The following is a 27,925-nucleotide window of genomic DNA, read 5'->3' as shown; positions in this document are numbered from 1 at the left end:
AAGACTTTGGCCACCTCATGAGAAGAGAAGACTCCCTGGAAAAGACCCTGATGTTGGGAAAGATGGAGGGCACAAGGAGAAGGGGACGAAGGAGGACGAGATGGTTGGACAGTGTTCTTGAAGCTACAAGCATGAGTTTGACCAAACTGCGGGAGGCAGTGGAAGACAGGAGAGCCTGGCGTGCTCTGGTCCACGGGGTCACGAAGAGTCGCACACGTCTAAACGACTAAACAACACATTCAGAGAATGCCTATATCTGCACCAACAGCTCTGCTGGCACATCTGCAGTGGCACAAACAAAGTGATCTAGAGTAACCAAAGGGGGAGCGGGTTCCCCAAAAGCACCGTGCAAAAAAGAGTCAGATATGCTACTAGCACCCCATAGTTGGGCATGTTGTTGGGCACACGATTCCTGCATCGCAGGGGGATTGGAGTAGATCTTGACTGGGTAGGGCGGGGTATAAATATATTATTATTATTATTATTATTATTATTATTATTATTATTATTATTATTATTATTAGATGACCCTCGTGGTCCCCTCCAATCCTCGCTTCTCGCCCTTTCGGCTCAGATCACGCGTAGCACGTGTGCATCTACCACCCTTGACTCTCAATCTCAGGCTCGTAGGTTCGAGACCCACGTTGGGCAAAAAAAAGTATCCTGCCTCGCAGGGGGTTGGCCTAGATGACCCTCGGGGGTCCCTTTCCAACTCTCTTAACCGTCTTGCTACCCAGCCGCGGGGCGTACCGTATCTCCTCCTCCGTGTACATCCCGAACGACAGGCCCGTCAGCCGCCGCCACGGCGCCTCCTTCGCCGCCGCCATGGCCCCGGGAAGAGGGGTCGCCGCCCGCCGCCCCTGCGAGGAGGAGGAGGAGGAGAGACACGGGAAGGAGCCTGAGGGCGAGGGCCGCACGTGTGAAGAGGGGAGGAGGAGATGGAGGAGGAGCAGGAGCGAAGCGCCACTTCCTCCCCGGCCTCTCCTCCCTTTCCGCCCCGCGAAGGGCGGCGCAGCGTGGACATGGCGGCGCGGTGGCTGAGGCGGCTGGCCTTTCCGCGCCGTAGGCCGCTGCCGCACGCGGGCCAGCCGGGCTCGGGGGCGGGAAGGGGCGCCAGGTGAGGCGGGAAGCAAACGGGCAGGGGGTGGAAGTGGAGGCGGAAAGGCCTCCTTGGCAACGGACAGGCCGCCCTAGCAACGGCGAGGACGAAGCGCCCGGGGAGGGTGGAGAGGCCGGAGCGACCCCTCACAGAATTGTAGAGTCTGAAGGGGCTCTGGTGGTCATCTAGCCCAACCCCCTGCGATGCAGGAATCTTTTTGCCTAACGTGACGCTCGAACCCGCGACCTTGAGGTTAAGACAGGCGCCCCCAAACTCGGCCCTCCAGCTGTTTTTGGGACTACAGTTCCCATCATCCCTGACCACTGGTCCTGTTAGCTAGGGATGATGGGAGTTGTAGTCTCAAAACAGCTGGAGGGCCGAGTTTGGGGGCGCCTGGGTTAAGAGTCTCAGGCTCCAGAAACGTAGAGTCGGAAGGGACCCTGGTGGTCACCTAGCCCATCTCCCTGAGATGCAGGATTCTTGTTCCCCAACGTGATGCTCGAACCCGCGACCTTGAGGTTAAGAGTCTCAGGCTCCAGAAGCATAGAGTCAGAAGGGACCCTGGTGGTCATCTAGCCCAACCCGCCGCGATGCAGGATTCTTTTTGTCCAAAGTGGGGCTCAAACCCACAATCCCATAGGAGCGCAGGAAGCTGTTTTATTATTGTGAATCGGACCACTGGCCCGTGCAGCTCAGCATTGCGTACTACTCTGACAGGCAGTGGCTCTCCAAGGGTTTCAGGCAGGAGTCTCTCCTTGGCCCCCGTAAAGGTAAAGGAACCCCTGACCATTAGGTCCAGTCGTGGCCGACTCTGGGGTTGCGGTGCTCATCTCGCTTTACTGGCTGAGGGAGCCGGTGTATAGCTTCCAGGTCATGTGGCCAGCATGACTAAGCCGCTTCTGGCAAACCAGAGCAGCGTACGGAAACGCTGTTTACCTTCCCGCCGGAGTGGTACCTATTTATCTACTTGCACTGGTGTGCTTTCGGACTGCTAGGTTGGCAGGAGCAGGGACCGAACAACGGGAGCTCACCCCGTCGCGGGGATTCGAACCACCGACCTTCCGATCGGCAAGCCCTAGGCTCTGTGGTTTAACCCACAGCACCACCCGTGTCCCTTAGCCCCCCTAGTGACCCATTAATAAAACTACTACTAGGCTAGGGTATTTGCAAACTTGAGCAGGGTCCGGTGTGGTTTCACATTGGGTGCAGGACTGTGTGTTGGTGTTTCCTGTATCACAAGGGGGTTGGACTAGATGACCCTTGGGGTCCCTTCCGATTCTATGATTCTGTCTGGAGGTGCCCTGGGTTGACATTCCCAGGACCTTGCTGCGTGCAAGGCACATGCTCTGATGTTGAAATAATAAGGCCACCCCCACCCCAAGTGTCTGGATGCAGGGAAAAGGGGAGTCTGTATCTAGCGGGCTTTGGGGTTGAGAAGGGGCAGAAGAAGTGGGCAATTGAACAATCTTTTATTTCTTTGCTGCAACTTCAGAGGTGTGGGTATTTTCTGTGGTGGGGTCTCTTTCTTTGTACAGTGGTACCTCGGGTTACATACGCTTCAGGTTACAGACTCCGCTAACCCAGAAATATTACCTCGGGTTAAGAACTTTGCTTCAGGATGAGAACAGAAATCGTGCTCCGGCGGCGCGGCAGCAGCAGAAGGCCCCATTATCTAAAGTGGTCCTTCAGGTTAAGAACAGTTTCAAGTTAAGAACGGACCTCCAGAACGAATTAAGTACTTAACCTGAGGTACCACTGTATTAGAATAATAGAACTGCAGAGTTGGAAGGGGCCCTGAGGTTAATATAGTCCAACTCTGCAATATCCAATACACTTTTGCCGATACAAAAATTGATGCCGGTAACAACTTTGAACCAAATTTCTAGCCCTCCTGGGAAGGAGGCATAATGTGCAGGTACTTTACCAGTGATTTCTGTGAAATGTGAAAAATATATCTTGTATATTTTTCTGGGTGCTGAGGAATGCTCCCTGTTTCTAGGATCATTGTGTGTGTCTCTGTGTGTTAGAGAGAGAGAGAGAGAGAGAGAGAGAGAGAGAGAGAGAGTGTCATCTCCATAATAAAGACCAACAAGACATTGCTGACTTCCCTTAGTAAGCATGAGGTTCGGGGTGGTTGTCTCTGTAGTTTTGTGTTATGCCACACACCCTTCGTGATAGTCATTTTGTGCCTGGTACCTCCAGCACTCTCTGAAAATTTGAAATGTGCCTACTAGTTCAAAAATGTTAGTGACTGTGTGTGTGCTTTTAAAATCCATGTTTCATGGATGCATTTGATTTCCGTAGGCCCTGCTCAGGAAATGCAGCCCTTCAGAAAAAATCACCTAATCTTGAAGGTACAAGTATTTTTGTCACTAATTTTGAGCTCATAAAAACAACGCTTCGCGACAGCGAAAAGTTTACTGTGCTTCCTTGAGAAAAGTGTGTGATTTAAAGCTTATTTCTGTGGGGAAATGTCTTCACTAAAAAAAATTGGACTTCTATCTGAGTAAATGCAATTAGGATAAAGCTATTTGTCGAAAGTTTGATTTTGTTATAGGCAATGTTTCAGCTAAAGTGGCTATGCATATGAATAATTGTTTGCCGAATTAAGGCTTTCATAGTTTCAGTCTATTCAAATATGCGTATCCTTTATTAACATAGTTGTAATAATGTTCTTTTCAAAGTTGACGAAGGAATTATTTCTCTTCCAAGAAAGAAAACCTGGTGAGTAGTTTCGTTTAATGCTTTATTTGAGAAATTTAAAGAAGGGATGAGGAATCTTCAGATGCTATTGGACCCCAGCTCCATTTTCCCCAGCCACATGGCCAGAAAATGATGGAAGTTGCAATCCTTCAATATCTGGAGAGCCACAGGTTCCCATCCCTATCTTAACAAGTTGGGAGAATTGTATGGGAGGAGACAATCTCTTGGGTATCCTGTTCCCAAACCATTTAAGGAGTCAAAGGTAATAAGCAGCGCTTATTATTGGAAGTTAAGATGAAACAAGTATAGCTATTGTAAAATGAATTGATTTATTTCAGTAACTGACCAGAGTGTGCTATTGTAAAACGGATGGGGACCAACTTGGCCTGCCAGGGGTTCCCAATTTGGCCCGCAAGACCATTTGCCCCCTGCAAACCATGACCATCTGCCCTTCAGCTGACATCACTGTCTTAAAAGGGGAGCGGAAGGGAGACTTGCGAAACCTTTCCCATGTCTGCCCCCTACTCGCTTTTAGTTTGTGATTTCAGAGGCTAAAAAAGGAAAGCACAAGGTGCCTTGGAAAAGGTTTTGTGAGCCTCCTCCAGTTCTTCTTTTAAGCCTCTTGAGATTGGGGATTGGAGGAAGGGGAAGATTCACAGAGCCATGCCTATCTGTTGCATTTGGTTCACAAGGCAGAGTCTGTAAAGGTTATGGCCGGTGGAGTCAGAAAGATTCCCCAACCCTGACATAGATACTAAAAAGCAGGGGCGGCAAGATAATATGGGGGAGGTGCCAAGGAGGCACCACCTTCTGGAAATGCAGAACAGATACTGTGCTTCACTACTTCATAGTGGAAACTCTTTAGTATCATAAGTTATGTACTGTAAACTGAATATTTAATTTTCTTAAATTTAGGGATAAGTTAGCAGTTCTTCAAGCTCTTGCATCAACTGTAAAGAGGGTAAGTGCTTTTTTGAAATGATACACTGCTTGGTCCCGTCCCCCCCATGTAAAACTCTCCCAGCAGTGCAAAATCACTCCCCCCACCCTGCTGCCAAGTTTTCAAATATTGATTTTAATTCTACTGTCTGATAGAGGGCATGATGTGTGCATATTATTCTATCCAAACTGAAGTAAGCATATTATTCCAACAAAATAATTTCAAGATCAAGAGTGCAAAAGTGATCTCAAATGGATTTTTGCACCAGTTTAGAATGATGTGCTTGGAGCACACAAGAGCTCATACAGTGGTACATCTGGTTACGTACTTAATTTGTTCCGGAGGTCCGTTCTTAACCTGAAACTGTTCTTAACCTGAAGCACCACTTTAGCTAATGGGGCCTCCCGCTGCTGCGATGCCGCCACTGTGCGATTTCTGTTCTCATGCTGAAGCAAAGTTCTTAATCCGAGGTACTATTTCTGGGTTAGCTGAGTCTGTAACCTGAAGCATATGTAACCTGAAGCATATTTAACCCGAGGTACCACTGTATTTTCTGCTCTCCTGCAAAAATCAGTAACAGAGCAGCATAGAAGGATAATCCTTGAATAGTGCCAACTGGAAAATTTCTTGCTGCATTGGTGCATTTTTATGGATGAATAAGGCACCCTAAATAGTGTAATGCAGTGGTTTTCAAACAGTGCGCTATGGCACCCTGGGGTGCCTTGAATGATGGTCAGGGGTGCCGTGGGCAATACTGGCCTCTGTCCCTTTTTCCTTCCCTCCCTCCCTCTATTGTGTCTCTGCCTCCCAAAGGCTTTTCACAGCTGTTTGTTGCAGCAGCCCTGGCTACAACCTCCGCAGGCGAATGGTGCCTCTGGGACTGGCCAGGGGGTGCTTCCCAGGCCCCTGTGGGGCAGTGTGAGGAGGCACCTTTATTGGAGGCATAGGGGCAGCTCAGAGACCAGGGGCGGCAGAAGCAGGTGCCCAGAGGACTTCCAAGGAGAGGGGAGAGGAGGCTGAGGGAAGACTTCACAGGATGTTCAAAAAGGGGTGAGAGGCTGCCAGTTTTGCAGGCAAGGGGTGACATAACTGGGCTCCCAAGCCCCACAGAGGTGCCGCAGAAAGAATGTAGTTGGTCAAGGGAGCTGCGGACTCAGAAAGGTTGAAAACCGCATGTATGGTTAACGCATAGTAAAAGTAGTCCTCAGCGATGCAGGAAGATTAATCTGTCATGTATCTTGTCGGTGCAAAAGCTACAATTTAAATGCTTCATCCTCCTTTATTCAGGATCCCACAGCTCCTAACTACATGTTTCAAGACGACCCATATCTTATTCCTCGAACCACTACTGAGTTTGTAAGTAAACTGATTTTGCTAGAAAAAAATGTTTAGTAGGCTGGTCCACAGTTACAAGCACTTTTGTATGCATGGAAGGTTCCATTGCCACTTACATGCTTGTAAGTGTGTTTTTAGGGTTGGGACTTCCCGTTTTGTCAGTCAAATTGACAGTAAAGGGACTGTTAGGGCTGTGTCTGAAGATGAAATGCTGGTTTTGTGCTGAATTCTGTGACAGATCACTTCATAGATTAGTCCCCACCCCAAAATACTCTTCATGTAACAAAACACGGCAGCACAAGTTGTTTTGGGGCCTCAGGTCCATGGAGTAGGCAGCCTGTCTGCCTGTCCTGCACATTATATATAATATTTGTGTATTAAGTCATACTCCTTAAACATCTGTGATATATTTTCAGAGGCTTGTATCCACCAAAGTCACCCCGTTAACACAAGAACTTCTGCCTGTACAACAGGACTTTCTCCACATTCCTCCCAACCAGTTCTGGGTTTTCCCTCAACCCTCTGGAGCAGATTTGGGAAGAGAAGAGGAGAGTAAGTCTCATTGTGCAGGTAGAAGCCCATGAACATAACAGGACAGCTTCACTGGGTGTTGTTGTTTAGTCGTTTAGTCATGTCGGACTCTTCATGACCCCCTGGACCAGAGCACGCCAGGCACTCCTGTCTTCCACTGCCTCCCGCAGTTGGGTCAAACTCATGCTGGTAGCTTCAAGAACACTATCCAACCATCTCGTCCTCTGTTGTCCCCTTCTCCTTGTGCCCTCCATCTTTCCCAACATCAGGGTCTTTTCCAGGGAGTCTTCTCTTCTCATGAGGTGGCCAAAGTCTTGGAGCCTCAGCTTCATGATCTGTCCTTCCAGTGAGCACTCAGGGCTGATTTCCTTCAGAATGGATCGGTTTGATCTTCTTGCAGTCCATGGGACTCTCCAGAGTCTCCTCCAGCACCATAATTCAAAAGCATCAATTCTTCGGCGATCAGCCTTCTTTATGGTCCAGCTCTCACAAAGATCACAACTGGCTTCACTGGGTACAGAACCAGTATTACTGCTTTTGTGTTGCAGCAGTGGGGTGATAGCTCTCTTTAAATTCCCTACCTAGAAATATTTATCACTTCTCTCCCCCCTGCACCCAACCCATTTCTCATACAGACTCTTTCTTAACATTATCGACAAATGTAAAATAAATTCCCTGATGCAGGGTTCAAGGCCTAGTGGCAAGCCCCCCCCCCCCAATAAGGCAAGGCCCCCCCTCACTGCTGCTTCCTGCAAAACAATATATATATAACGATTGAAATGTGATGGTAAAAGCTTTAAATTGGAAATTTGACTTGATGGGAGTAAGAATGAGAGAGGAAAAGGACTATATATTTGATTCAGAGGCCCTTTGGTAGGTTTTATGAAACTGCAGTATCGTGAATGGTAACTTCTACTTTTAGTAAAGAAAATAATATGGATACATTCTTTTTCTAGCGTTTATTTTCCTTATCAAAAGAATCTGGGGAAAATGCAGCCAGATATATTCTTGACAAACATCCTAACCTTTTTGAGATTGACATAGCTGAACCTCACGTACCGGTAAGCTTTGTGGTTTTATTATCATCATACACGTTAATTCTTGTTTCTAAGAAAAACGTCTGTGTCCTCTGAGCATTTCGTAAAATTATTCCATTGTCTTGAACACAGCAGAACTGAACTTTAATCTGCTGTAGAAGCATCCTGCATAGACAAACCTTTTTCTATGAGTTGTGACAGGAGTACGATAGAGAGCATCATGCACACCCTTGCCCTGGCCTTTGCCTGATCAAGTGCAGTGGTACCTCTGGATACGCACACCTCTGCTTGCATATCCTTCAGAATGCGAACGTGGCAAACCCAGAAGTATTTTTCCAGGTCTTGCCGTGCACGCATGAGCAGAAGCGCTCTATGCGGTAGACTCGTAATCTGGTGAACTGGGTTTGCGTCCCTGCTCCTCTACATGCAGCTGCTGGGTGACCTTGGGCTAGTCACACTTCTCTGAAGTCTCTCAGCCCCACTCACCTCACAAGAGTGTTTGTTGTGGGGGAGGAAGGGAAAAGAGATTGTTGGCAGCTTTGAGACTCCTTAGGGTTGTGATAAAGTGGGATATCAAATCCCAACTCCTCTTCTCTACCGCGCCGCACGCATGTGCACAACAGGAAACTTTGGTTGCGAATTCCTCAGGATCGTACCGGAGCTCCAGAGGTACCACTGTATTGCTGTGTTGGCTATAAATGCTAATCTGGACTTAAACGGAAAACAAAGCAAATTAAAAGGCAATAAAGGGCACAATCATTCCTCCATTTTTTTCAAGACAGACAAGGGGCTGGTATGTGTGGAAGGTGGAGTGGATTTGTTGCTCTTTTGTTGTAGAGCCAAAGAAATGATTATTGGACACTAGAGGAAGCACTGATGAATTCCCTTTTCTTTAGATCATCTGAAAACAATTGCCTTCTTTCCCCCTTATTTTAGTGTCTCATGCCAGAAAAATTGCCATTGCAACTTGAAGAAGTGGGTGAGGATGCACTTAAGTATCAGATCCATTTCAGAAAACTAAAAGCTTCGGTGGACATGTATGATCAACTCATGCAAGCAGGTACTAGCTAAAGCTACAATCCTGTACATCAAATAACAGCAAATTGGAACAACTGGTAAGCAAGCATGGTAGAGGGTGGATGTTGTTTCACCCAGATAGTATCGTATTTTTTGCTCCATAAGATGTACCTGACCATAAGACGCACCTAGTTTTTAGAGGAAGAAAGGGGGAAGGCCCCGTTTTTTGGGGGGATCAGCTCACAGTTGCCATTGCAACTTGAAGAAGTGGGTGAGGATGCACTTAAGTATCAGATCCGTTTCAGAAAACTAAAAGCTTCGGTGGACACGTATGATCAACTCATGCAAGCAGGTACTAGCTAAAGCTACAATCCTGATAGGATTTGCCGATCGTATGGTCGGCGGTTCGAATCCCCGCGACGGGGTGAGCTCCCGTCGTTCGGTCCCAGCTCCTGCCCACCTAGCAGTTCGAAAGCACCCCTAAGTGCAAGTAGATAAATAGGTACCGCTTTATAGCGGGAAGGTAACGGCGTTTCCGTGCGCTGCGCTGGTGCTGGCTCGCCAGAGCAGCTTCGTCACGCTGGCCACGTGACCCGGAAGTGTCTCCGGACAGCGCTGGCTCCCGGCCTCTTAAGCGAGATGAGCACGCAACCCCAGAGTCGGTCACGACTGGCCCGTACGGGCAGGGGTACCTTTACCTTTACCTTTTACAATCCTGTACACCCTTCTTGGCAGAAGGGCCTACTGAACTCCATAGGACTGCACTGTGAAATTACTTAGAGCACCTGGCTGAAGCTGTTATGAAATGTGGCTGGCATTTCCTATACTGAGGTGTAGAATTATTTTCTGCTAAAAATTCTCCAAAACACTAGGTCTGACAAAAAGGCTAATTCATTTGTTACACCATCTGAGAACTGAGGAGGAAGGGAGGCAGCTTGTTCAGAGCTGAAACCTATGAAAGTCAGCTCCAACAGCCCAGGGAGGAAGCTCTGACTCATAGAAGATTCTGCAGCAGAGATGCAGTTCCACCTGATAATTAGGTGGAAATGCACGTTTCTCTGTTTTATAAACAAAGATTATACTGCTTAATATAATAAGTGGTACCTCGGGTTAAGTACTTAATTCGTTCCGGAGGTCTGTTCTTAACCTGAAACTGTTCTTAACCTGAAGCAGCACTTTAGCTAATGGGGCCTCCCACTGCTGCCGTGCCACCAGAGCATGATTTCTGTTCTCATCCTGAAGCAAAGTTCTTAACCCAAGGTACTAATTCTGGGTTAGCGAAGTCTGTAACCTGAAGCGTATGTAACCCAAGGTACCACTGTAATCTCTTAAGTGGTTTACATAAACAGTAAAAAATTAACGATATTCAATAAAATTTCCTATCAGCTAGATTTAACATGAGATAAAAACGCAACACAACTGGATGTCACAAATAAAACTGAGCACTGTACAAGACAAAAAAAAGAGTTAAGAGTCCAGGAAACCTTGGGTAGATCCATAAGAGGCATTTCAAAGTGATTACTGATTTAGGGCAATTTTTAAACCTTGCTGTACTTTTATTCTTATGTAAACTGCTTAGATTTTATATTGAGCAGTATTACCAAAATCACGCTCTGAAGGATAGTTCACACACATGTCCATATGTTGATAACTGCATCGTATTTGCAGCTGTTACATCACAGGACATTATATTGCCTGATCCCCCCAAAAAAATAAAAATTGATACTTGTCCATAAAGACAGTTCACATGTTCTGCTCAAAGACATTGAGCGCCAAGTGATGTAAATGCACATGTGAGCTAGCTAGAATCCTGGCTTCCACTTTACTTTCTCCCCCATCTGCAGGAACTTCTGTATCACTGGAGACATCAAACAGCCTTCTTGATCTCCTATGTTTTTATGGCGATAGAGAACCTGATCAGCTGAACTCTACTGAAAATAACAGCAAATTGGAACAACTGGTAAGCAACTATGGTAGAGGGTGGATGTTGTTCCACCCAGATAGTATCGTATTTTTTGCTCCATAAGACGCACCTAGTTTTTAGAGGAGGAAAGGGGGAAAGCCCCGTTTTTGGGGGGATCAGCTCACAGTTGTGCAGCTTCTTTTGAAAAGGGAAAAAGCCCCGTTTTTTGAGGATCAGCTCAAAGTTGTGCAGCTTCTTTTGCAAAGGGGAAAAGCCCATTTTTTTGAGGATCAGCTCAAAGTTTTTATGGGGTTCAACTCACAGTTCTGCAGCTTCTTTAAGAAAGGAAAGGGAACCATTTCTACAGCTTAAAGACAGATAATCCAATCAGCCAGTCACATGTCACTGGGGAAACAAACAGCCTCCATCTGCAGAACATTCAACAATGGAAGCCTGGGCGAGGGGGCGGGTCCGGAAAGGGAGCCAGCGATCACCATACATTCACTCCATAAGACGCACAGACATTTCCCCTTACTTTTTAGGAGGGAAAAAGTGTGTCTTATGCAGCGAAAAATACGGTATATAACATTACAGAAAATAGAAATGAGATCAAGATATTTCTAAATTACTGTAGTTTCTGTAATCTCAGAGATGGAGTGCTTGAGAGGGAAGAAAGCACCCACCTTTTCACATGTTTCCATAGGAACTCCTGCCAACTTTCACTTGAGGGGGGTGTTGGGATACTGCCAGGGAGACATAGGCCATCATGCCTCCACATCGTCTCCCGTGGAAACAGTATCAGTCAATTAGCGACACGAGCCTCAGAAATAGCTGTCCACATTTCAGGACTCGTGCACGCCCTTTTTGCAGAGTTTCCACAACGAAAGATTCACCCAGGAGAGCATATTTTACAGATTTATTCAACGTTGGTCAGAACAAAGGAAAAACATGACTGCCTGCCTTCGTGTAGAGGCAACAGACGGAACAAAAGCTATATACATAACGGAAACTCCCTGTTAGCAGGAAGTACGCGGGCTTGTGACACACAACAGCCTGCTTCCTTTTTAAGGAGGAACGGAAATATCCTAACAGGGGGAACATTAAAACTGCTGTCAAGATATCTAGCTGTCTGATAACTCTTTGTGCCAGTCCTGCATACTAACTTAGATAAAATGCTTTCTAAGCTTTTGAATGCAGAGGTGATTCTGGCATGCTAGTAAGACTGCTCCTGGAAATCTTGTTGCAGGAGGAAGCTTCAGAAGAAAGGAAAAAAAGGAGAAACTGGCAGAATGGGAACCGTGGGCTTAAGTGGCGGTATGAAAAATGACACCAGTTCCTTGTTATATTTTCATCTGTACTCTTATTAGGTAGTCCAGAATATGTTTTTTATGCCGTTTAGCCCTTTTTAAAAAAGATTAATTGTGGGGCCAGGAATATTCAGACCACATAGTGGTAGGCAGCTGAGTATAAGCATGGTGTACTGTTTAATCCTCCGAGTAAATTCTCAATTTCATTCGTTTAAAATGTTTATAGCCTTCCCTTTATCCAAAGATCTCATGGCGTGGGAACAATACAACTTAAATTGGAAAATCCATAGCAAGTAAAAACTATAAAATTCATGCGACAGTTCGGCAAGTTTGGCAAACGTCTTTTTTATTTCCAAGCAATCAGATGCAATTCTGATGCACGGAACTGTGACCAAAATGTGCGCAGACTTTTAAAAAGAACATGTATAACATTCCTGAAATGCCCTAGAGGTGCAGATGTGATAGCTGAGTGTTAAGGATACTTTTATGGGGGAATTGTGAAAGACTGTTTGGCATATACTCATAAAAATGTGTGTACTGAGTGTACAGCAGGACAGCCGTTTCATGTCCTCAGGTACGTGGTAGAGCAGCAGAAATATGTCTATACTCATACTTGATTGACCATCTGTGCCATGGTGTCTAAATTTGCAGATTTGGTGCCATGTATTTGCAGATTTTTACCCATGTTGCCTGAAATGTATAGTCTTTACAGTTCCTGATTTTAAGGTCGTATTGTATGTTGCGCAACAATGGGTGCAATCCAACTAAGTTTGGATTTTAATAAAAAACTGATATCACTTACCAAAAAATAATAATACACAGTGTGCATGCTTTTGAGAAGGTGTAAAAGTATATTGATATAAATCACGTTGATACAAGTAATGTTTTCCACTTAACAGGGAGAACAATAACGCTGAAAGAATATTTAACCTAATGCCAGAAAAAAATGCACATTCGTATTGTACAATGATCAGAGGAATGGTGAAGGTACAGTTGTAACATTATTTATTCCGCACTTGCTTCTGTTATTTCTCCAGATTAATAGATTGGTTTTCCTAAGTTTATTCTAATTCTAAAAATCTTAACTCCTTCCCCTCCATATCTTTCCAGCATAGAGCAGCTGCAAAAGCTTTTGACATGTACACTGACTTATTGAATAACAGGCTTAAGGGTAAGTTCTAGGATTTTTAAATATACATATATTCCACGCATCACATTGTTGAAACTGCACACCTAATGGCTCGGTCCTGCCTTTGTAGTACATGTGGTGCAAGATAAGGCATGGTGTGGAGAAATAATAATAATAATAATAATAATAATAATAATAATAATAATAATAATTTTTATTTATACCCCGCCCTCCCCAGCCAAGGCCGGGCTCAGGGCGGCTAACAGGCAATAATAAAAACAAATTGAATGAATACAACTTAAAAACAAAATTAAAATACAACATTAAAATATTGAAACCTCATCGCAGGAGGAGAAAGGAAAAAGAAAGAGGGGGAGGGAATCAAACTGATTCCAAGCCAAAGGCCAGGCGGAACAACTCTGTCTTACAGGCCCTGCGGAAAGAAATCAGATCCTGCAGGGCCCTGGTCTCATGAGGCAGAGCGTTCCACCAGGCCGGAGCCAGTGTTGAAAAGGCCCTGGCTCTGGTTGAAGCTAAGCTAACTTCCTTAGGGCCCGGGACCTCTAGGGTGTTGCTATTTATGGACCTTGAGGCTCTCCATGGGGCATACCGGGAGAGGCGGTCCCGTAGGTACGAGGGTCCTAGGCCGTGAAGGGCTTTAAAGGTCAAAACCAGCACCTTAAATCAGGCAGAGAGAAGTTTTCTCTGTCTCGCTTTTCCATCTCATGCTGGAACCCAGGGCCATCCACTGAAGCCAAATGCTGGAAGATTCAGGGCAGACAAAAGTACTTCACATAATGGAGTTTGTTCCTAAAAGATGTAGTGACAGCCACCAGCTTGGATGGCTTAAAAAGGATCCTTTAGCTGAGATTCCTGCATTGCAGGGGGCTGGGCTGGGTCCCTTCCAACTCTACAGTTCTATGATTCCATGAAAAGAAGATTGGACAAATTCATGGACTTTCAGAAGGCAGTATTCTTCCTACATGCTGAAAATGGCCTGTGGGAAGAATGCCTTTTGGGAGCTTTCCATGGGCATTTCTATGGTCCATGAAAGCTGGACCATAAAGAAGGCTGATCGCCGAAGAATTGATGCTTTTGAATTATGGTGCTGGAGGAGATTCTTGAGAGTCCGATGGACTGCAAGAAGATCAAACCAATCCATTCTGAAGGAAATCAGCCCTGAGTGCTCACTGGAAGGACAGATCGTGAAGCTGAGGCTCCAATACTTTGGCCACCTCAAGAGAAGAGAAGACTCCCTGGGAAAGACCCTGATGTTGGGAAAGATGGAGGGCACAAGGCGAAGGGGACGACAGAGGATGAGATGGTTGGACAGTGTTCTCGAAGCTACCAGCATGAGTTTGACCAAACAGTGGGAGGCAGTGGAAGACAGGAGTGCCTGGCGTACTCTGGTCCAGGGGGTCACGAAGAGTCGGACACAACTAAATGACTAAACAACAACAACAAATGGGCATTTAGTTGGCTTCAGGATGCCCAACAGTGTCATCTGTACTAGAACTTTCAGTGGTGCTTTCAGTGTCACTCTCAATGTCAGAATCTACATCTGTGTTGGCATTGATGGGGAAACTGTGGAGAACCTCTCTCTCCTGTCGTGTAGTGCATTCTACATTCCTAGTAAGAATCACTGCGTCAGAATCTGTACTGACCTTTCTCATAACACATGAAAATGCCCTGTGCACCTTTTGTACCTTGGGGTGTTTCTACACATATGTGAGACCCAGAAACCTGTAAGAAGATTTTCTCTGGAACAGTTTCTCAAAAGGAGAACTTTCCATACCTGCTGAAACCTTTCTTACTCGTGTCTCACGCTCTCAGACACTCACATGATATAAGCAAACGTTGTGCCACTGCTGCTGGAGCAGCACGGGTGGTTAAAAATCCTAACAAGATAGCCTTTGTTCTGATCCAGCTGGACCCCATATTAATAATAATAATAATAATAATAATAATAATAATAATAATAATAATAATAATAATATAAAATTATTTATATCCTGCCCATCTGGCTGAGTTTTCCCAGCCACTCTGGGCAGCTCCCAGCAAATATTTAAAACACAATAAAACATCAAACATGAAAAACTTCTCTAAGGGCTGCCTTCAGATGTCTTCTAAAAGTCAGATAGTAGTTTATCTCCTTGACATCTGACAGGAGGGTGCTCCACAGGGCAGGCGCCACTACCAAGAAGGCCCTCTGTCTCGTTCCCTGTATCTTCACTTCTCGCAGGAAGGGAACCGCCAGAAGGCCCTCAGAGCTGGACCTCAGTGTCCAGCTTACTATGCTTTGGTATGCCCCATGGAGGACCTTAAGGTCTGCAAATAATAACACCCTGAAGATCCCAGGCCCCAGGGAGATTAGACTGGCCTTGACCAGAGCCAGGGGCTTTTCGGCCGTGGCCCTGGCCTGGTGGAACGTTCTCCCACAAGAGACCAGGGCCCTGCGGGATTTGACATCTTTCCGCAGGGCCTGCAAGACGGAGCTGTTCCGCCAGGCCTTTGGTCGGGGTTCAGTCTGATTCTTTTCTTTCTGTATAAGAACAAGCATTAAAGAGGCCTCCTGGCCCACTCACAGGTCCTTTCTTTATAAGACCAGTGGTAACAGCTGGCCCTGGAGAATATTAACCACTCTCAATTTTACCCATGGACTGCCATCTGTCCAGATTTTAATTTACTCTGAACTAATTTTAAGATGTATTTTAATTAATTGATTGCCTGTTTTTATGTTCTTTGTATACTGTGTTAGTTTTATGATGTTAGCCGCCCTGAGCCTGGCTCTGACCGGGGAGGGCGGGGTACAAATATTTTTTTATTTTTTTAATTATGAGTGGGACATTCCTTCTCATTCCCTTCCCCCTGTGTGTCGTGGCATGTTACCCGAAATATATGGCCACATTTCACGCACATACATTTTTCTCCCTTTGGGCGGTGCTTGGATGGACGCCTGCCTTTCTGACACACTGGGTTTCCGTTTGCAGCAATGATGATTGGCGCAGGGGTACGGACCTCAGCTAGATCATGGGAGCTGATTGTGAGCTATCTGCGTTCCAGCGTCGCTGGCATGTGGCTGGCTTCCTGGAAACGGGCTTGCAAGAGAATTTCGCCTTACACTGAGCTGCCTTACAAATAATCGGGGGGTGGGGTGTAAAGCCAAATACCAAGAAAGCACATTTTGTTCAGTACAGTTGCTTGAAACACAACTTTTCATTTCTTCCAGCTGATGTGCACACCTTCAATGCGTTAATCGTCGCAGCTTCAGAAGTACGGGAAAAGTACACTGAAAGATGGGAACTTGTTGAAGTAAGAAGAAATAACTAATTCAGGAGCTTTTAATGTATCTTTACCATGCCAAATACTTATTTAGGTGAATTTATATCCCGCCCTTTTGTTATTAGGCAATATTCAGGGTGGTTGTGGGACTCAAGGCCTAAATTTCAACTCTTGGTTTGTGTGTGTGCGGGTGGCAGGGAAGAGAAATCCCTGCATCTTCATAAAAGCTTCAGTCCAGTGCTTGCTTTGTTTCATCTTGGTTAATAGGACTTGCTGAACCAAATGGCTCAACAGAAGATACAGCCAAATCTGCTCACTTTTAATTCTGTCCTGAAGACTCTACGGTGGTGTGGTGCCTTTGGCAAGAGTATGGCCCTTCGCACACTAAATGAGATGAAGGCACTAAATATAGGTAGGTTCTCAGCTGTCTGTTAAGATTGTCCCAACAAAGCTTCTCAAGTGGTGAATATGTAGGGCACGGGTCTCCAAGCTTTCCTTGCCTTGGGCCGGTGTCTCGAGCAACGATCATGTAGAGGGCTGGGGAGCGTGCGCTCGTATGTGTGCACACAAGCTATTTCTGATGCACTTCCAGGTCAGAGGAGGCCTGTGCATAAGCTATTTCCAGTGCTCCTCTAACCCAGAAGTGGGTCACCGCACCACACCGGTAAGGGCGGGCAGCAGCAGGGGTCGCCACAGGCTGGATAAACAAGTCGCTCAGGCCTTATGTGGCTCCTGAGCCATAGGTTGGTGACCCCTGATGTACGGACTGCATATACGCAATTCATGTAGTTCCACCCCCCCCCACACACACACACTACCTGCTCCACAAAACTGGAATTCTGGGAGCAGTTTCAGTTTCTGTTAGGGGTACTCAAGTGAGCAGAATATGAATTAATGGATTTTTGTATCTTGGCCACATCGTCAGAATTGGCTGGTTCAGTATATGCCTCTCTGTTTGTTTTTAGAGCCTAGCCTTGCAACCTTTGACCATCTTCTTGGCATCTTTTATAAACCAGGTATGTGATTCCTAAATTAGAACAATATCTAGTCAATTTGTTTCTGTAGTCTTTTGACGTTTGAACCGCAGCCCTCCAAAGTGCTGCAGTGGAAGCTCCTTCTGGCTTTGCACTAAACACAGGAAACGTCCCCCACATGACTCCTGCATTCTGACCCTTCTTCCTAAGCTACAGCATAGATCTGTTTAACCAAAGAGGCATCTGAGTGATGCTGCCCTGCCGCAAGGCTGAATTTTTTAAATAAAAATATTGCATCCAAAATGTATGGTGTTTGTACCACTTATTGGAGAAATTGGAGTCTTATTGGAGTCTTCCTGAAGACTAGTTTCTCTAGAGGATTTGGTCAATACTGTTAATTAAGGTATAAAACTATTATATGCGTTACTAGGGTGCAGTGGGAAAGCTGTTGATAATTCTGCCCCTCTTATTAGCGGGAGATTGCCAGGCACTTTGGCAGCTCTTAGGGCCTTCTTGGCATTTGACTGTCCCAAAACCTTGTGAGGTGGAATGACTGGTTGCTACGGCAGTCACATTTTCATTTGGCATTCTCAAAGTATAGTATTTCCTTCTTGGCCAGCTGTTCAGCAGTCCTCAGCTCCAAATACGGATTACGTATTGTAGAATCTGCCTACTGAATGTGTGTTCTTAATGGCGCCATGGCGTGTCTTGTTATTCTACAGCGGCATCTTCTCGAGGCGAAACAGAAATGATCTATGAAGTAATGGATGAGATTAAGGGAAAGCGTTTTTACCCACAGGACCCAGACGATGGTATGAATTCCCTCCTATATTCTGTGGTGATCTTGCGTTATGTGAGACTTACATGAATGGAAAAAGAATTGCCTTTAAAACTTTGTGTGAGTGGTGGGCTAATGATTGGTTTTCCGTGCAAAATAAAATATTAGGTCTGTGTTCTTCACAATTTGTTGTGGGTCTATAAAAATAGCAGTCTAGTCCACGCACACGCACACACACCACAATAATTATTGGGCTCCATGATCACCTCAGATGGTGACAGCAGTCACGAAATTAAAAGACGCCTGCTTCTTGGGAGAAAAGCAATGACAAACCTAGGCAGCATCTTAAAAAGCAGAGACATCACCTTGCCAACAAAGGTCCGTATAGTTAAAGCTGTGGCTTTCCCTGTAGTGATGTATGGAAGTGAGAGCTGGACCATAAAGAAGGCTGATTGCCGAAGAATTGATGCTTTTGAATTATGGTGCTGGAGGAGACTCTTGAGAGTCCCATGGACTGCAAGAAGATCAAACCTCTCAATTCTGAAGGAAATCAGCCCTGCGTGCTCACTGGAAGGACAGATCCTGAAGCTGAGGCTCCAGTACTTTGGCCACCTCATGAGAAGAGAAGACTCCCTGGCAAAATACCCTGATGTTGGGAAAGATGGAGGGCACAAGGAGAAGGGGACGATAGAGGACGAGATGGTTGGACAGTGTTCTCGAAGCTACCAGCATGAGTTTGACCAAACTGCGGGAGGAAGTGGAAGACAGGAGTGCCTGGTGTGCTCTGGTCCAGGGGGTCACGAAGAGTCGGACACGACTAAACAACTAAACAATCATGCAGTGATTTTTTTGGTGGGCTTGTGGTGCCCTCATCTGGGTCATCTTGCCTGCTTTACTCTGCATAGTATCTGTCCTGGACTGGCTGGACCCAGAAGAATTGTGGGTGGCCCCAGCTGGGGAACCCCCAAGGGAAGAAGGCTCAGAGCCTGGGAAGTGGCGGTGGGATGACAGTGAGTGGTCAGGGGGAGAAAACTGGGAAGAAGAGGTATGGAAGCTGAAGGGGTAACAGGGTTTAGTGAGCGGGGAGAGTCTGTGGCAGAGAGCAGTTCAGAAGCTGAAGCAGGAAAGGAGGGAGGCTAAGAGGCAGATGAGCCGGGCCAGTGAAGAAGCCAGGGTCTCCCCCTTCTACTTTGACAAGCTCCCCTCCCCCCAGTCTCCCAGGACCAGAAGAGGTAAGAAGAGGGAGGAGCAGGAACAGGCGGTGTAGTCTCAGGTTTCTTTCAAAGGACCTGGGAGAGAAGGAGACTTGGACAGCTGTGGGAATGCAGGGATCTTTAGACTCTACAACTGCCCCAAAGGGGCAAGACCTACCAAGAAGAGTTGCTGTGCTCATTAGGCCTGGCTCCCCTAAGCAGGCCTTGTTTCTCCTAATGAAGAGTCAACTTCACGTACCCCATGTGATCTATTGCTGGCTTGGCTCCCTGACCGTATCTCACCCAGCTTAGTTGAAGGCTGCTCATTTTGAAAGTGCCATCATGGTGGGTAGCAGTTGCATATGTACTGTGCCTTTGTTATTCTGCTAAGCGTTAACAGGTTGTCATATATCTCATGGTGGCAGGGGGTGTCTACGCTATGATCAAATTAGTTTTAAGTTGTCTCCTCCCAGGAAAACCTGGGAGTAATAGTTGAGAGCAAGGATTAGGATTCTTTTACACTGAATTCTCAGCACTTGGCCAAGCTACGATGGGACAGTATTCTGTGGTCAAAGCCGTAAAATAGTATAAAGCTTGTATGTTTGCCATGTAGATATGATCTTAGATATTACCTTGGCTTAAAGAACAGTTTTACCAGACTTCTGTAGGTTTAGACAGCGGTTTGTTTAGCTGTTCAAATTTATTTCAGTAATGCTAGGAAGCCTGACAGATGTGCTAATCTTCTGCACTGCTAGATGTTAAAGATTAACATTGTTTGCTATTTCTTCTTTTTAGGCAACTTTTTTCCAAGTGCCATGAAAATAGTAAGTGGATTTGATTCCTGCTTTCTAACACTTAGTTGTCTATTATAATGGCTTTCTATCTACCTGTGAATTCCCTTGAATATTTTATAGTAAAAAAACAAAACCTCTAAATCTCTACTCAGATTCCCCTTTATCCACAGCTGCACAATTCTTCCACATATACCTCTTTCTATTCCTTCAAGTTTTTGGTTTGATTTTACAAACCATTATTCCTTGTGATGCTCCATCATGCTCTTTAACTTACCGTATTGGAACAAATAACCTAAATGGACATGGAGCAGATTCAGCTTCCAAACATTGGATGGAGGAGTGTTGTAGCAGAGTTTGATTATACGGGGATGGTGGGAATTGGGATCAAACTGACCTAAAGCAGGTTTCATATTTTACTCGTATTCATAAAACCTTTTATTGGCATCACATACAACATACAAAAGGGACGCGGGTGGCGCTGTGGGTTAAACCACAGAACCTAGGACTTGCTGATCAGAAGGTCGGCTGTTCGAATCCCCGCGACGGGGTGAGCTCCCGTTGCTCGATCCCAGCTCCTGCCAACCTAGCAGTTCGAAAGCACGTCAAAGTGCAAGTAGATAAATAGGTACCACTCCGGCAGGAAGGTAAACGGCGTTTCCGTGTGCTGCTCTGGTTCGCCAGAAGTGGCTTAGTCATGCTGGCCACATGACCCGGAAGCTGTACGCCGGCTCCCTCGGCCAGTAAAGCGAGATGAGCACCGTAACCCCAGAGTCGGCCACGACTGGACCTAATGGTCAGGGGTCCCTTTACCTTTACCTTTTACAACATCCAAAACAAAACAAATCAGTACAGAATTACCACTTCCCCAGTGGCACAAAACATATGCTAAAAGAAAGGAGACAGAGCAGTCTATCATCACATCTCTTGGTCTCCAGGGAGATCAAACGTCTGCAGTGTATTTCGACGACAAAAAACCAAATAAGAGATATTTAGCCACAAACTTGGTCAGCTCCTGATCATTCCCCAGCAATAGAAATTGTATGACCTCTGACTCTGGTTTCCATTTGGAGATATAGAGTTGATCTAGAAATTTGTGGCGGAGATCAGCATATAGTTTACAATCGACAAATATTTTGATGTTCCACATTTGATGTGGGAGCACAATTGCTTTTCAAACACAATCATTTGGCCTTAAGTGCAGGGCACTTTGGAACCAAATATAAATATATATCGGTTCCTCCCCCTTTGATGCACGACGTTAAGATTGGGAAATGGATGGTAATATACCCCGCAAATTCCTGTTAGACTATTGGTGCCCTGCTGAGCCAAAGAAATAAAAAGATAGCTCCTTGTAGCTCATCTGAATCTTCTTTCTTACCCTAGCAGCTTGGGGTGGCTGTTACGTCTTGCCGTTTCATGATCATTTGCAAAACTTTGCTTTGGGAATACCCATCTCTGCTTGCTGATGAAAGTGCAGGGAGCTTTTGTGTGGTGCACTGTGTGGCAGGGTGCTGCATGTCTTTAATATGAGTGCTCATGCTATGTGTCTTGATTGCAGTGCCTCGACCTCAAGGATATTCAGCTCGCCTATGAGCTACATAACATGCTGGAGACAGCAGAGAACAGGAAAATGTTGGGAGACATTGGCCAGCAGACTACTTACTGGTATTTATTGTTTGGTGCTCCCTGGGGTTACAGGAGCAGGAAGATGAGAATATGTGCTGTCAGTTTGGATGCAATTGTACTTCTAGGCTCAGTTGAAGATGTTCGCTTTTGCAATGAAAGCATTTTATGTGGGCATAATACGTTGGGGGACATAATAGGAACCAGTTCATCTCCTAAGAGAGGGACGCGGGTGGCGCTGTGGGTTAAACCACAGAGCCTAGGACTTGCCGATCAGAAGATCAGTGGTTCGAATCCCCGCGACGGTGTGAGCTCCCGTTGCTCGGTCCCAGCTCCTGCCAACCTAGCAGTTCGAAAGCACATAAAAGTGCAAGTAGATAAATAGGTACCGCTCCAGCGGGAAGGTAAACGGTGTTTCCGTGCACTGCTCTGGTTCGCCAGAAGCGGCTTAGTCATGCTGGCCACATGACCCGGAAGCTGTACGCCGGCTCCCTCAGCCAATAAAGCGAGATGAGCGCCACAACCCCAGAGTCGGTCACGACTGGACCTAATGGTCAGGGGTCCCTTTACCTTTTACATCTCCTAAGATGTATGGGAGAGGCCATACTTTGAGTCTCTTCTGTTTTGAGAGAGTGAAATTGTAACAGGGAAGAAGAAATGTTGAAAAGTGTTGCCTTTTGAACCCCCTTTCTCATGGAACACTCTCCTGATCACAACTGACTTGATTTGCCAGTTTCTAGAAGGTAAATCAAGCCGTCCTGGTTCCACCAAGCCAGTTGAATAGTTCAGATTATATGAGCTGCCCATTTTAACTTGGATAGGCAAACCACATAAGCTTAATATTAAGTGTTGAGGTTGTTACATATCCTGTATTTTAAGCTTTTGAAATCTCAAGTTGTGCTGGGTTTTTGCTTATTTTATTTTTCTCTCACTACAGTGGAAGGTTTTTTACCTTGCTGTGCATGATGGAACAGCTTGACGTTGTAATGAAGTGGTATAAAGAAATGGTCCCATCAGTAAGTATTAGTGTGTTGACTTTACAGCTTTTTTTTTTTTTATGTTGAAACTGCAGTGGACCAAAATATTTTGCTTGTTTCATCAGATGTTTTACCCAAACTCTCAAGGGATGCTGGATCTTCTTTATGCACTGGACACAGCGAACCATTTGGAAATGATTCCCCAGATTTGGAAAGGTTAATACTTTCTTATGTTCTATTTATTTCAATATACATTAGTTGGTTTTAACTTTTCTAGAGTCACCAAACTTTGAAGATCTGATCTGATGAGAGCCACTGTTTGGGGTCACCAGCCTGATGAGGGGAAGTTATCCCCTTTGCTTCTCCTTAAGATAATTCCAATCACATTTTTTGCAGCGAAAAGGATTACTTCTACATTTCTATCCACACTGTGCATAGTAATGTAAAAGAAAAGAAAAATCCCTGCTCCCAGATGCTGCTGCACTTTCAGATGAGTTGGGTGGTAGTTTCAAAATTTCCCATTATGGGACGCGCGTGGCGCTGTGGGTTAAACCACAGAGCCTAGGGCTTGCCGATCAGAAGGTTGGCGGTTCGAATCCCCGCGATGGGGTGAGCTCCCGTTGCTCGGTCCCTGCTCCTGCCAACCTAGCAGTTCGAAAGCACGTCAAAGTGCAAGTAGATAAATAGGTACCACTCCGGCGGGAAGGTAAACAGCTTTTCCATGCGCTTCTCTGGTTCGCCAGAAGTGGCTTAGTCATGCTGGCCACATGACCCGGAAGCTGTACGCCGGCTCCCTTGGCCAGTAAAGCGAGATGAGTGCTGCAACCCCAGAGTCTGTCACGACTGGACCTAATGGTCAGAGGTCCCTTTACCTTTACCTTCAAAATTTTCCATTAGCTTAGTGCTAAAGTTCATCTGTTCTCTGTTATTAGAGCAGGATGCAAATACTGCTAGAATAATAGGAGTTTTTAAATGTGGCCTACAGCAAAACCACTGGGATGGATGGGCAGGAAGCCGCTTTTTGTGGCTTCATTTCTGATTGCCTTTTACCCTACCCCTGCAGATATCAAGCAGCTTGGACATGGCCGCAGACCTGCTATGACAGAAGAGGTTCTGGCCCTCATGGCCAGAGATAAGCAGCCCCCAGAGGTGAGTCTAGGTGAGACTCTTGCGGTGTGGAGAGTTGGTTCATCTGGACCAACAATAGTCACAGCGTAACTTTACAATAGCATATTGTAATACAGTGGTACCTCGGGTTAAGTACATAATTCGTTCCGGAGGTCCGTTCTTAACCTGAAACTGTTCTTAACCTGAAGCACCACTTTAGCTAATGGGGCCTCCTGCTGCCACCGGAGCACAATTTCTGTTCTCATCCTGAAGCAAAGTTCTTAACCCAAGGTACTATTTCTGGGTTAGCGGAGTCTGCAACCTGAAGCGTATGTAACCCGAGGTACCACTGTATTGAAACATACTACAAAATAAAAGCATTAAAACAGTTCTCCTAAATTGCGTAAGCAGCTTGAGTAAAAAACGGTGAAGTTACTCAGCCAATCAGCTACTAAAAGCCCAGCAAAAAAGGTGGGTTTTTACCAGAGTCTGGGAGAAAGGCAACTCTGGTTATATTCCAATATACCATTGGTATATTTCAGTAGCTTCTCTCCGCAAGTCACTATTGCTAAAAGCTTAATGGGAAGATGTTTTCTGCAGTATTCCCAGTACCTTTGGAACTTTCCCCCTACTTATTCATTAGGTAAAAAGTGAATTTACTTGGATGAGTCGCCTTCTAAAAGCTACAGTATAAAAAGATGCTTGCATAGCTTCCTCTGCCTTTGTGAGCTTAAACATTTTGGTTTGTCTAATGTTTTTCAGACTCGAGTAGCATTTGCTGACTGTGCTGCAGATATAAAATCTTTCTGTGAGGCACAGGAAAGGAGACAAACAACCCTAGAATGGACAGCCACTTCACTGGGTAATTGTACTATATTGTTTGCCAGGGCTGGGCGAATGCAGGAAGCCTGGTAAGTAAAGCAAGGGTAATTCATTGGTGACCAATGTAACATTTGTAAGCTTATTTGTATCATATTTCAGGTTTCAGTTAATATTTAACTCCAGTGACATGTGTTAACTGCCTTGATATTCCCTACAAAAATTAATCAGGAAGTATGTCGCAGGTAGTTTAAATGCTTTTTGTTTTGGTTTAGAAATATATGACTAATGTAGCAGTTTTGCAAGCTTGAGAATTTGTCTGTAACTTGGGTAACTTGGATTTTGCCACCTCCCAAAATCTGCAGAGCGGTGAAAAGATACCAGGGAGTTTGAGGCGCTTGTGTTTCCTTTTGAACAATTAGGCACAGCAGGGACTGCAGTGTCTTTATGACATATGGTTTATTTACACATATTAGGCCATTTTGGGAAAGCCATGGCCACCCATGTGATTCAGTACTTAAAAGGATGTTGCATACATTGAAGGGACCTTCAGTGCATCATGTTTTACTTTAGTAGCATGACTTTTGCATTCTTTTGACTTGAGTGCTAAATTCAAGATGTGTACAATTGAAAAGGGCATTAGGTTCAGAATTTGTGTTTCACAGGCATAGTTCCTTTTTGACCAAATGCATTTTTTGCAGTAGGGGTTGATGAGAAATGGGTTAGGTCTGATCTAAGGACTGAAACAGTTCATATCCCCTCCTTAATTAAGAACAGAAATTTTAAAAAAATCAGTGCAATTCAGAACTTTTCTCTTCAAATAGGAACATGCTGGAGCTGTTTAAGAAACACAATCGAATCCCCAGGTAAGTTCATCTGCTGCCTAAATGCCCAAATGCTACTGTTGTTTACCATATAAAAGAGGGGATACTTTAAATCTGTCCCTGTTCTTCCCTTTCATTATTTCTGCCCCGCAAAAAGACCTAAAAAACCCCAGCCCTTTTTCCCCTTAGTTAACTCTTTCCGCAACTCCGAATGGTGCTTTCTGCTGGGCTCCGCCACATGTGGAGGACAAACCCCACCATCAAGGGCTTTCCTGACTTGGGTTATGTTCACAAGCATACTATAATGAGGTGTTTGCAGCTGCTGCATCAAAAAAATTCTGTATTTCTTTACACGTTGCTTGTGTTACGTTGACTGCCTGGTATGCTTGTGGTGCAAACTGAAAGTGAAAACAGCAATTGACATGTCTACTTAAGAGTATGAAGAATTGTATGTTGCACCTTGATTAGCATCTGCCCCTAAATACCTTGAAACCTGATAGGCAGAGACTTCTGCATCTTGAGTGCTTTGCAGAGACATATTTGGATCTGAAACAGTGCACATTTGGTGAGCTCTTATTTCCAGTACTTAATTGTAAAAGAATTTAAGAATCCCTGTACATAGGGAAGTGAAAGCTGGAGTAGACTGCAGTGAAAGCTAGAGTAGACTCCTGTCCCAACACCTTCTGCACAAAGAGCTAAATTCCATTATGTACTGTTGCTGCTCTTCTAACCACAACCACTTCCTCATGCCTAGGGTTTTTGTAGCCTTGATCTTGGCTTTCTCTAAATCTGGTGCCTTCAAGTCGTTCTGGACTACCAGCTCCCATTAGCTCCAGCCAATAGTATAGACCAAAACATCTGAGTGCTGAAGCAAGAATGTCTTAGCACTGTATGAGCGAGCTTTGCATGCAAGAGTAGCGTAGCTCAAGCTGGGAGTTCCTGCCAGCAGATTTGCTGTATAATCTTTGTCCCAGCTTTCATACAGAGCTTCTTAAGAAAGGAAGGTATCATTTTGTTTGGTTGGATAGACCAAACCTCTGCTTGCATAAGGGGCAAAGGGGTGCATTTGGTACTGGTAGCAAATGGTACTTGCATATAAATATGTCAAGAAATAAATGAAAAAAACTTGGCTGAAGTCCCTGGGTCAGAAACAATTGTGAAATTTTTATTTCCCCCTGCCCCCACCCCCACTTAAGATTGTAGTTCTGGGAATAAAATAGCGTGTTAAATGCAGCCTTACCATGAATACCATCGGAGCATCCATGCTTCTTTTTCTCTCTCTCTCTCATGCAGTGATTTGGTGATGGATGAAGTCTTGAATTGCATTAAGCAAAGCAAAGAGCCAAGTCAGGCCCTTGACCTGGTAAAGTTTGCTGCAGACTTCAGCTTACAATCAACTTCAAAGCTTGCCAGGAGAGCTCTGGAAGAATTTCAGCTCTCTGAAGAGCAAAGGTGAGCTTCGGGAAGTGGGTAAACTGTGGATGAACACTTTTGAGTTCAAAGCAATGTCCAGTCTTCACTCCCAACTGCCTCTTATATTGCTCCTGCCTCTAACCATTTTTAATCAGACACTGCTCTGCCAGAAACAGGAGGGTTGTGCCAGTAATTTGATGGGGCTTTATAATACCCACTTAACAATTTTATCTCTGAGCTCTGTACTTTTTTCCTTACAGGAAAGTTCTGGCTGATATGACAGCAGAAAGCAGTGACAACAGTGATGGTGAATAGATACCGGGAAGGAACCCCTTTCTCTTTCCTGAAAAAAGGGATGCCTCTGATCTGGCATGTGGCAGTCAAAATGGCTATACTGGACTTTGCCTGGTTGTTAGTTTTACATTCACTGTCCTGATTGCTGACTAATCCATACTGGGCATCTGTACTCAGGCATGTCCTGTGTCGGAGAGACTTGACCCCTTTGCATGTCACCTTACTCTGGAAAGCTAGAATTTCCTACCTGCAACAGAGGAGCAGACCAAAAAGACAGTAATTCCATTGCCTCTACAAAAATGGTTAAAAATAAAGCGTAATACAGTTTTCTTGCTTCCTATTTATGATTATGATCTTGACAGAATGTGCGGCAATATGTACCTGGTGGGGATTCTGGTGTATGAGACATCCAGGGTTTTGTGCTCCAGTTTCCTCAAGGTGGGGACATGTCTTGGAAATCTGTATAGGCTTCCTCCTGCTGCTTCAGTCACCTGCCTAAAGGAGATGTGAATGTTGCTGTCTTCGATCTGACTTGTGCTCTGGTTTTAATTTGCTATTTTCCTTGCCTTTTCCACTACTTTTATTCTAGTACTTCCCCCTTGTTCTTTCTCTGTCCCTTTTTTTTTGGGGGGGGGGTGTCCCTCGGTGTTTTTCCAGCCCCTATGTTCTAATGTTCAATTCATGAAGCATCTCCCTGCAGGCCCTGGCCATTGTTGGGAAGGGGATAGCTCCTGGGCCATGCTGAAGAGTCGTGCTGCATCTGACCAAATCTAGTCCCACTTTCTCGGTGGCCAGTCTGTTGGTTATGAAAAGTCACAAACAAGGCAAGGAGCACCTCCCTGCTTG

General features: G+C 45.3%; 2 protein-coding genes and 1 non-coding gene across 5 annotated transcripts in view; 2 read left to right on the top strand and 1 right to left on the bottom strand.

Annotated features, from left to right (window-relative positions):
- POLR1A (RNA polymerase I subunit A) overlaps positions 1-959 on the bottom strand; it is a 38,912-nt gene extending 37,953 nt beyond the window's left edge. Inside the window, exon 1 of the mRNA XM_077917502.1 lies at positions 751-959. Within this exon, the coding sequence (XP_077773628.1) occupies positions 751-827 (77 nt within the window). The 5' untranslated portion in view covers positions 828-959. The remainder of the gene's footprint in view (positions 1-750) is intronic.
- A 13-nt stretch (positions 960-972) lies between these two features.
- PTCD3 (pentatricopeptide repeat domain 3) lies at positions 973-27,406 on the top strand. Of its 3 annotated transcripts, none has more exons than XM_077917503.1 (24): positions 974-1,117; positions 3,404-3,453; positions 3,784-3,823; positions 4,718-4,763; positions 6,030-6,098; positions 7,565-7,669; positions 8,582-8,705; positions 10,507-10,622; positions 11,812-11,879; positions 12,772-12,859; positions 12,983-13,043; positions 16,231-16,313; positions 16,551-16,695; positions 17,249-17,299; positions 17,980-18,069; positions 20,024-20,052; positions 21,581-21,687; positions 22,583-22,661; positions 22,748-22,838; positions 23,686-23,771; positions 24,492-24,640; positions 25,373-25,414; positions 26,666-26,824; positions 27,046-27,406. In XM_077917503.1, the coding sequence occupies exons 1-24, from the start codon at positions 1,023-1,025 to the stop codon at positions 27,098-27,100; spliced, it is 2,028 nt and encodes a 675-aa protein (XP_077773629.1). In that variant the 5' UTR covers positions 974-1,022; the 3' UTR covers positions 27,101-27,406. The 3 variants fall into 3 exon arrangements, with proteins under 3 accessions (XP_077773630.1, XP_077773629.1, XP_028559852.2); XM_028704019.2 differs by lacking the exon at positions 974-1,117 and adding an exon at positions 2,992-3,014; XM_077917504.1 differs by lacking the exon at positions 27,046-27,406 and having other exon boundaries at positions 973-1,117; positions 24,492-24,591; positions 26,666-26,808.
- On the top strand, positions 15,988-16,132 carry LOC114583772 (small nucleolar RNA SNORD94). The gene has a single exon (XR_003703601.2). It is a non-coding gene; the product is annotated as a small nucleolar RNA SNORD94 (small nucleolar RNA).
- Positions 27,407-27,925: the final 519 nt, after the last annotated feature.

The sequence above is a fragment of the Podarcis muralis genome, chromosome 13, assembly GCF_964188315.1.
Source record: "Podarcis muralis chromosome 13, rPodMur119.hap1.1, whole genome shotgun sequence".
NCBI classification, from domain to species: Eukaryota; Metazoa; Chordata; class Lepidosauria; order Squamata; family Lacertidae; genus Podarcis; species Podarcis muralis.
The sequence above is the reverse complement of the archived record's forward strand: the minus strand, read 5'-3'. Positions and strand labels throughout refer to the sequence as shown.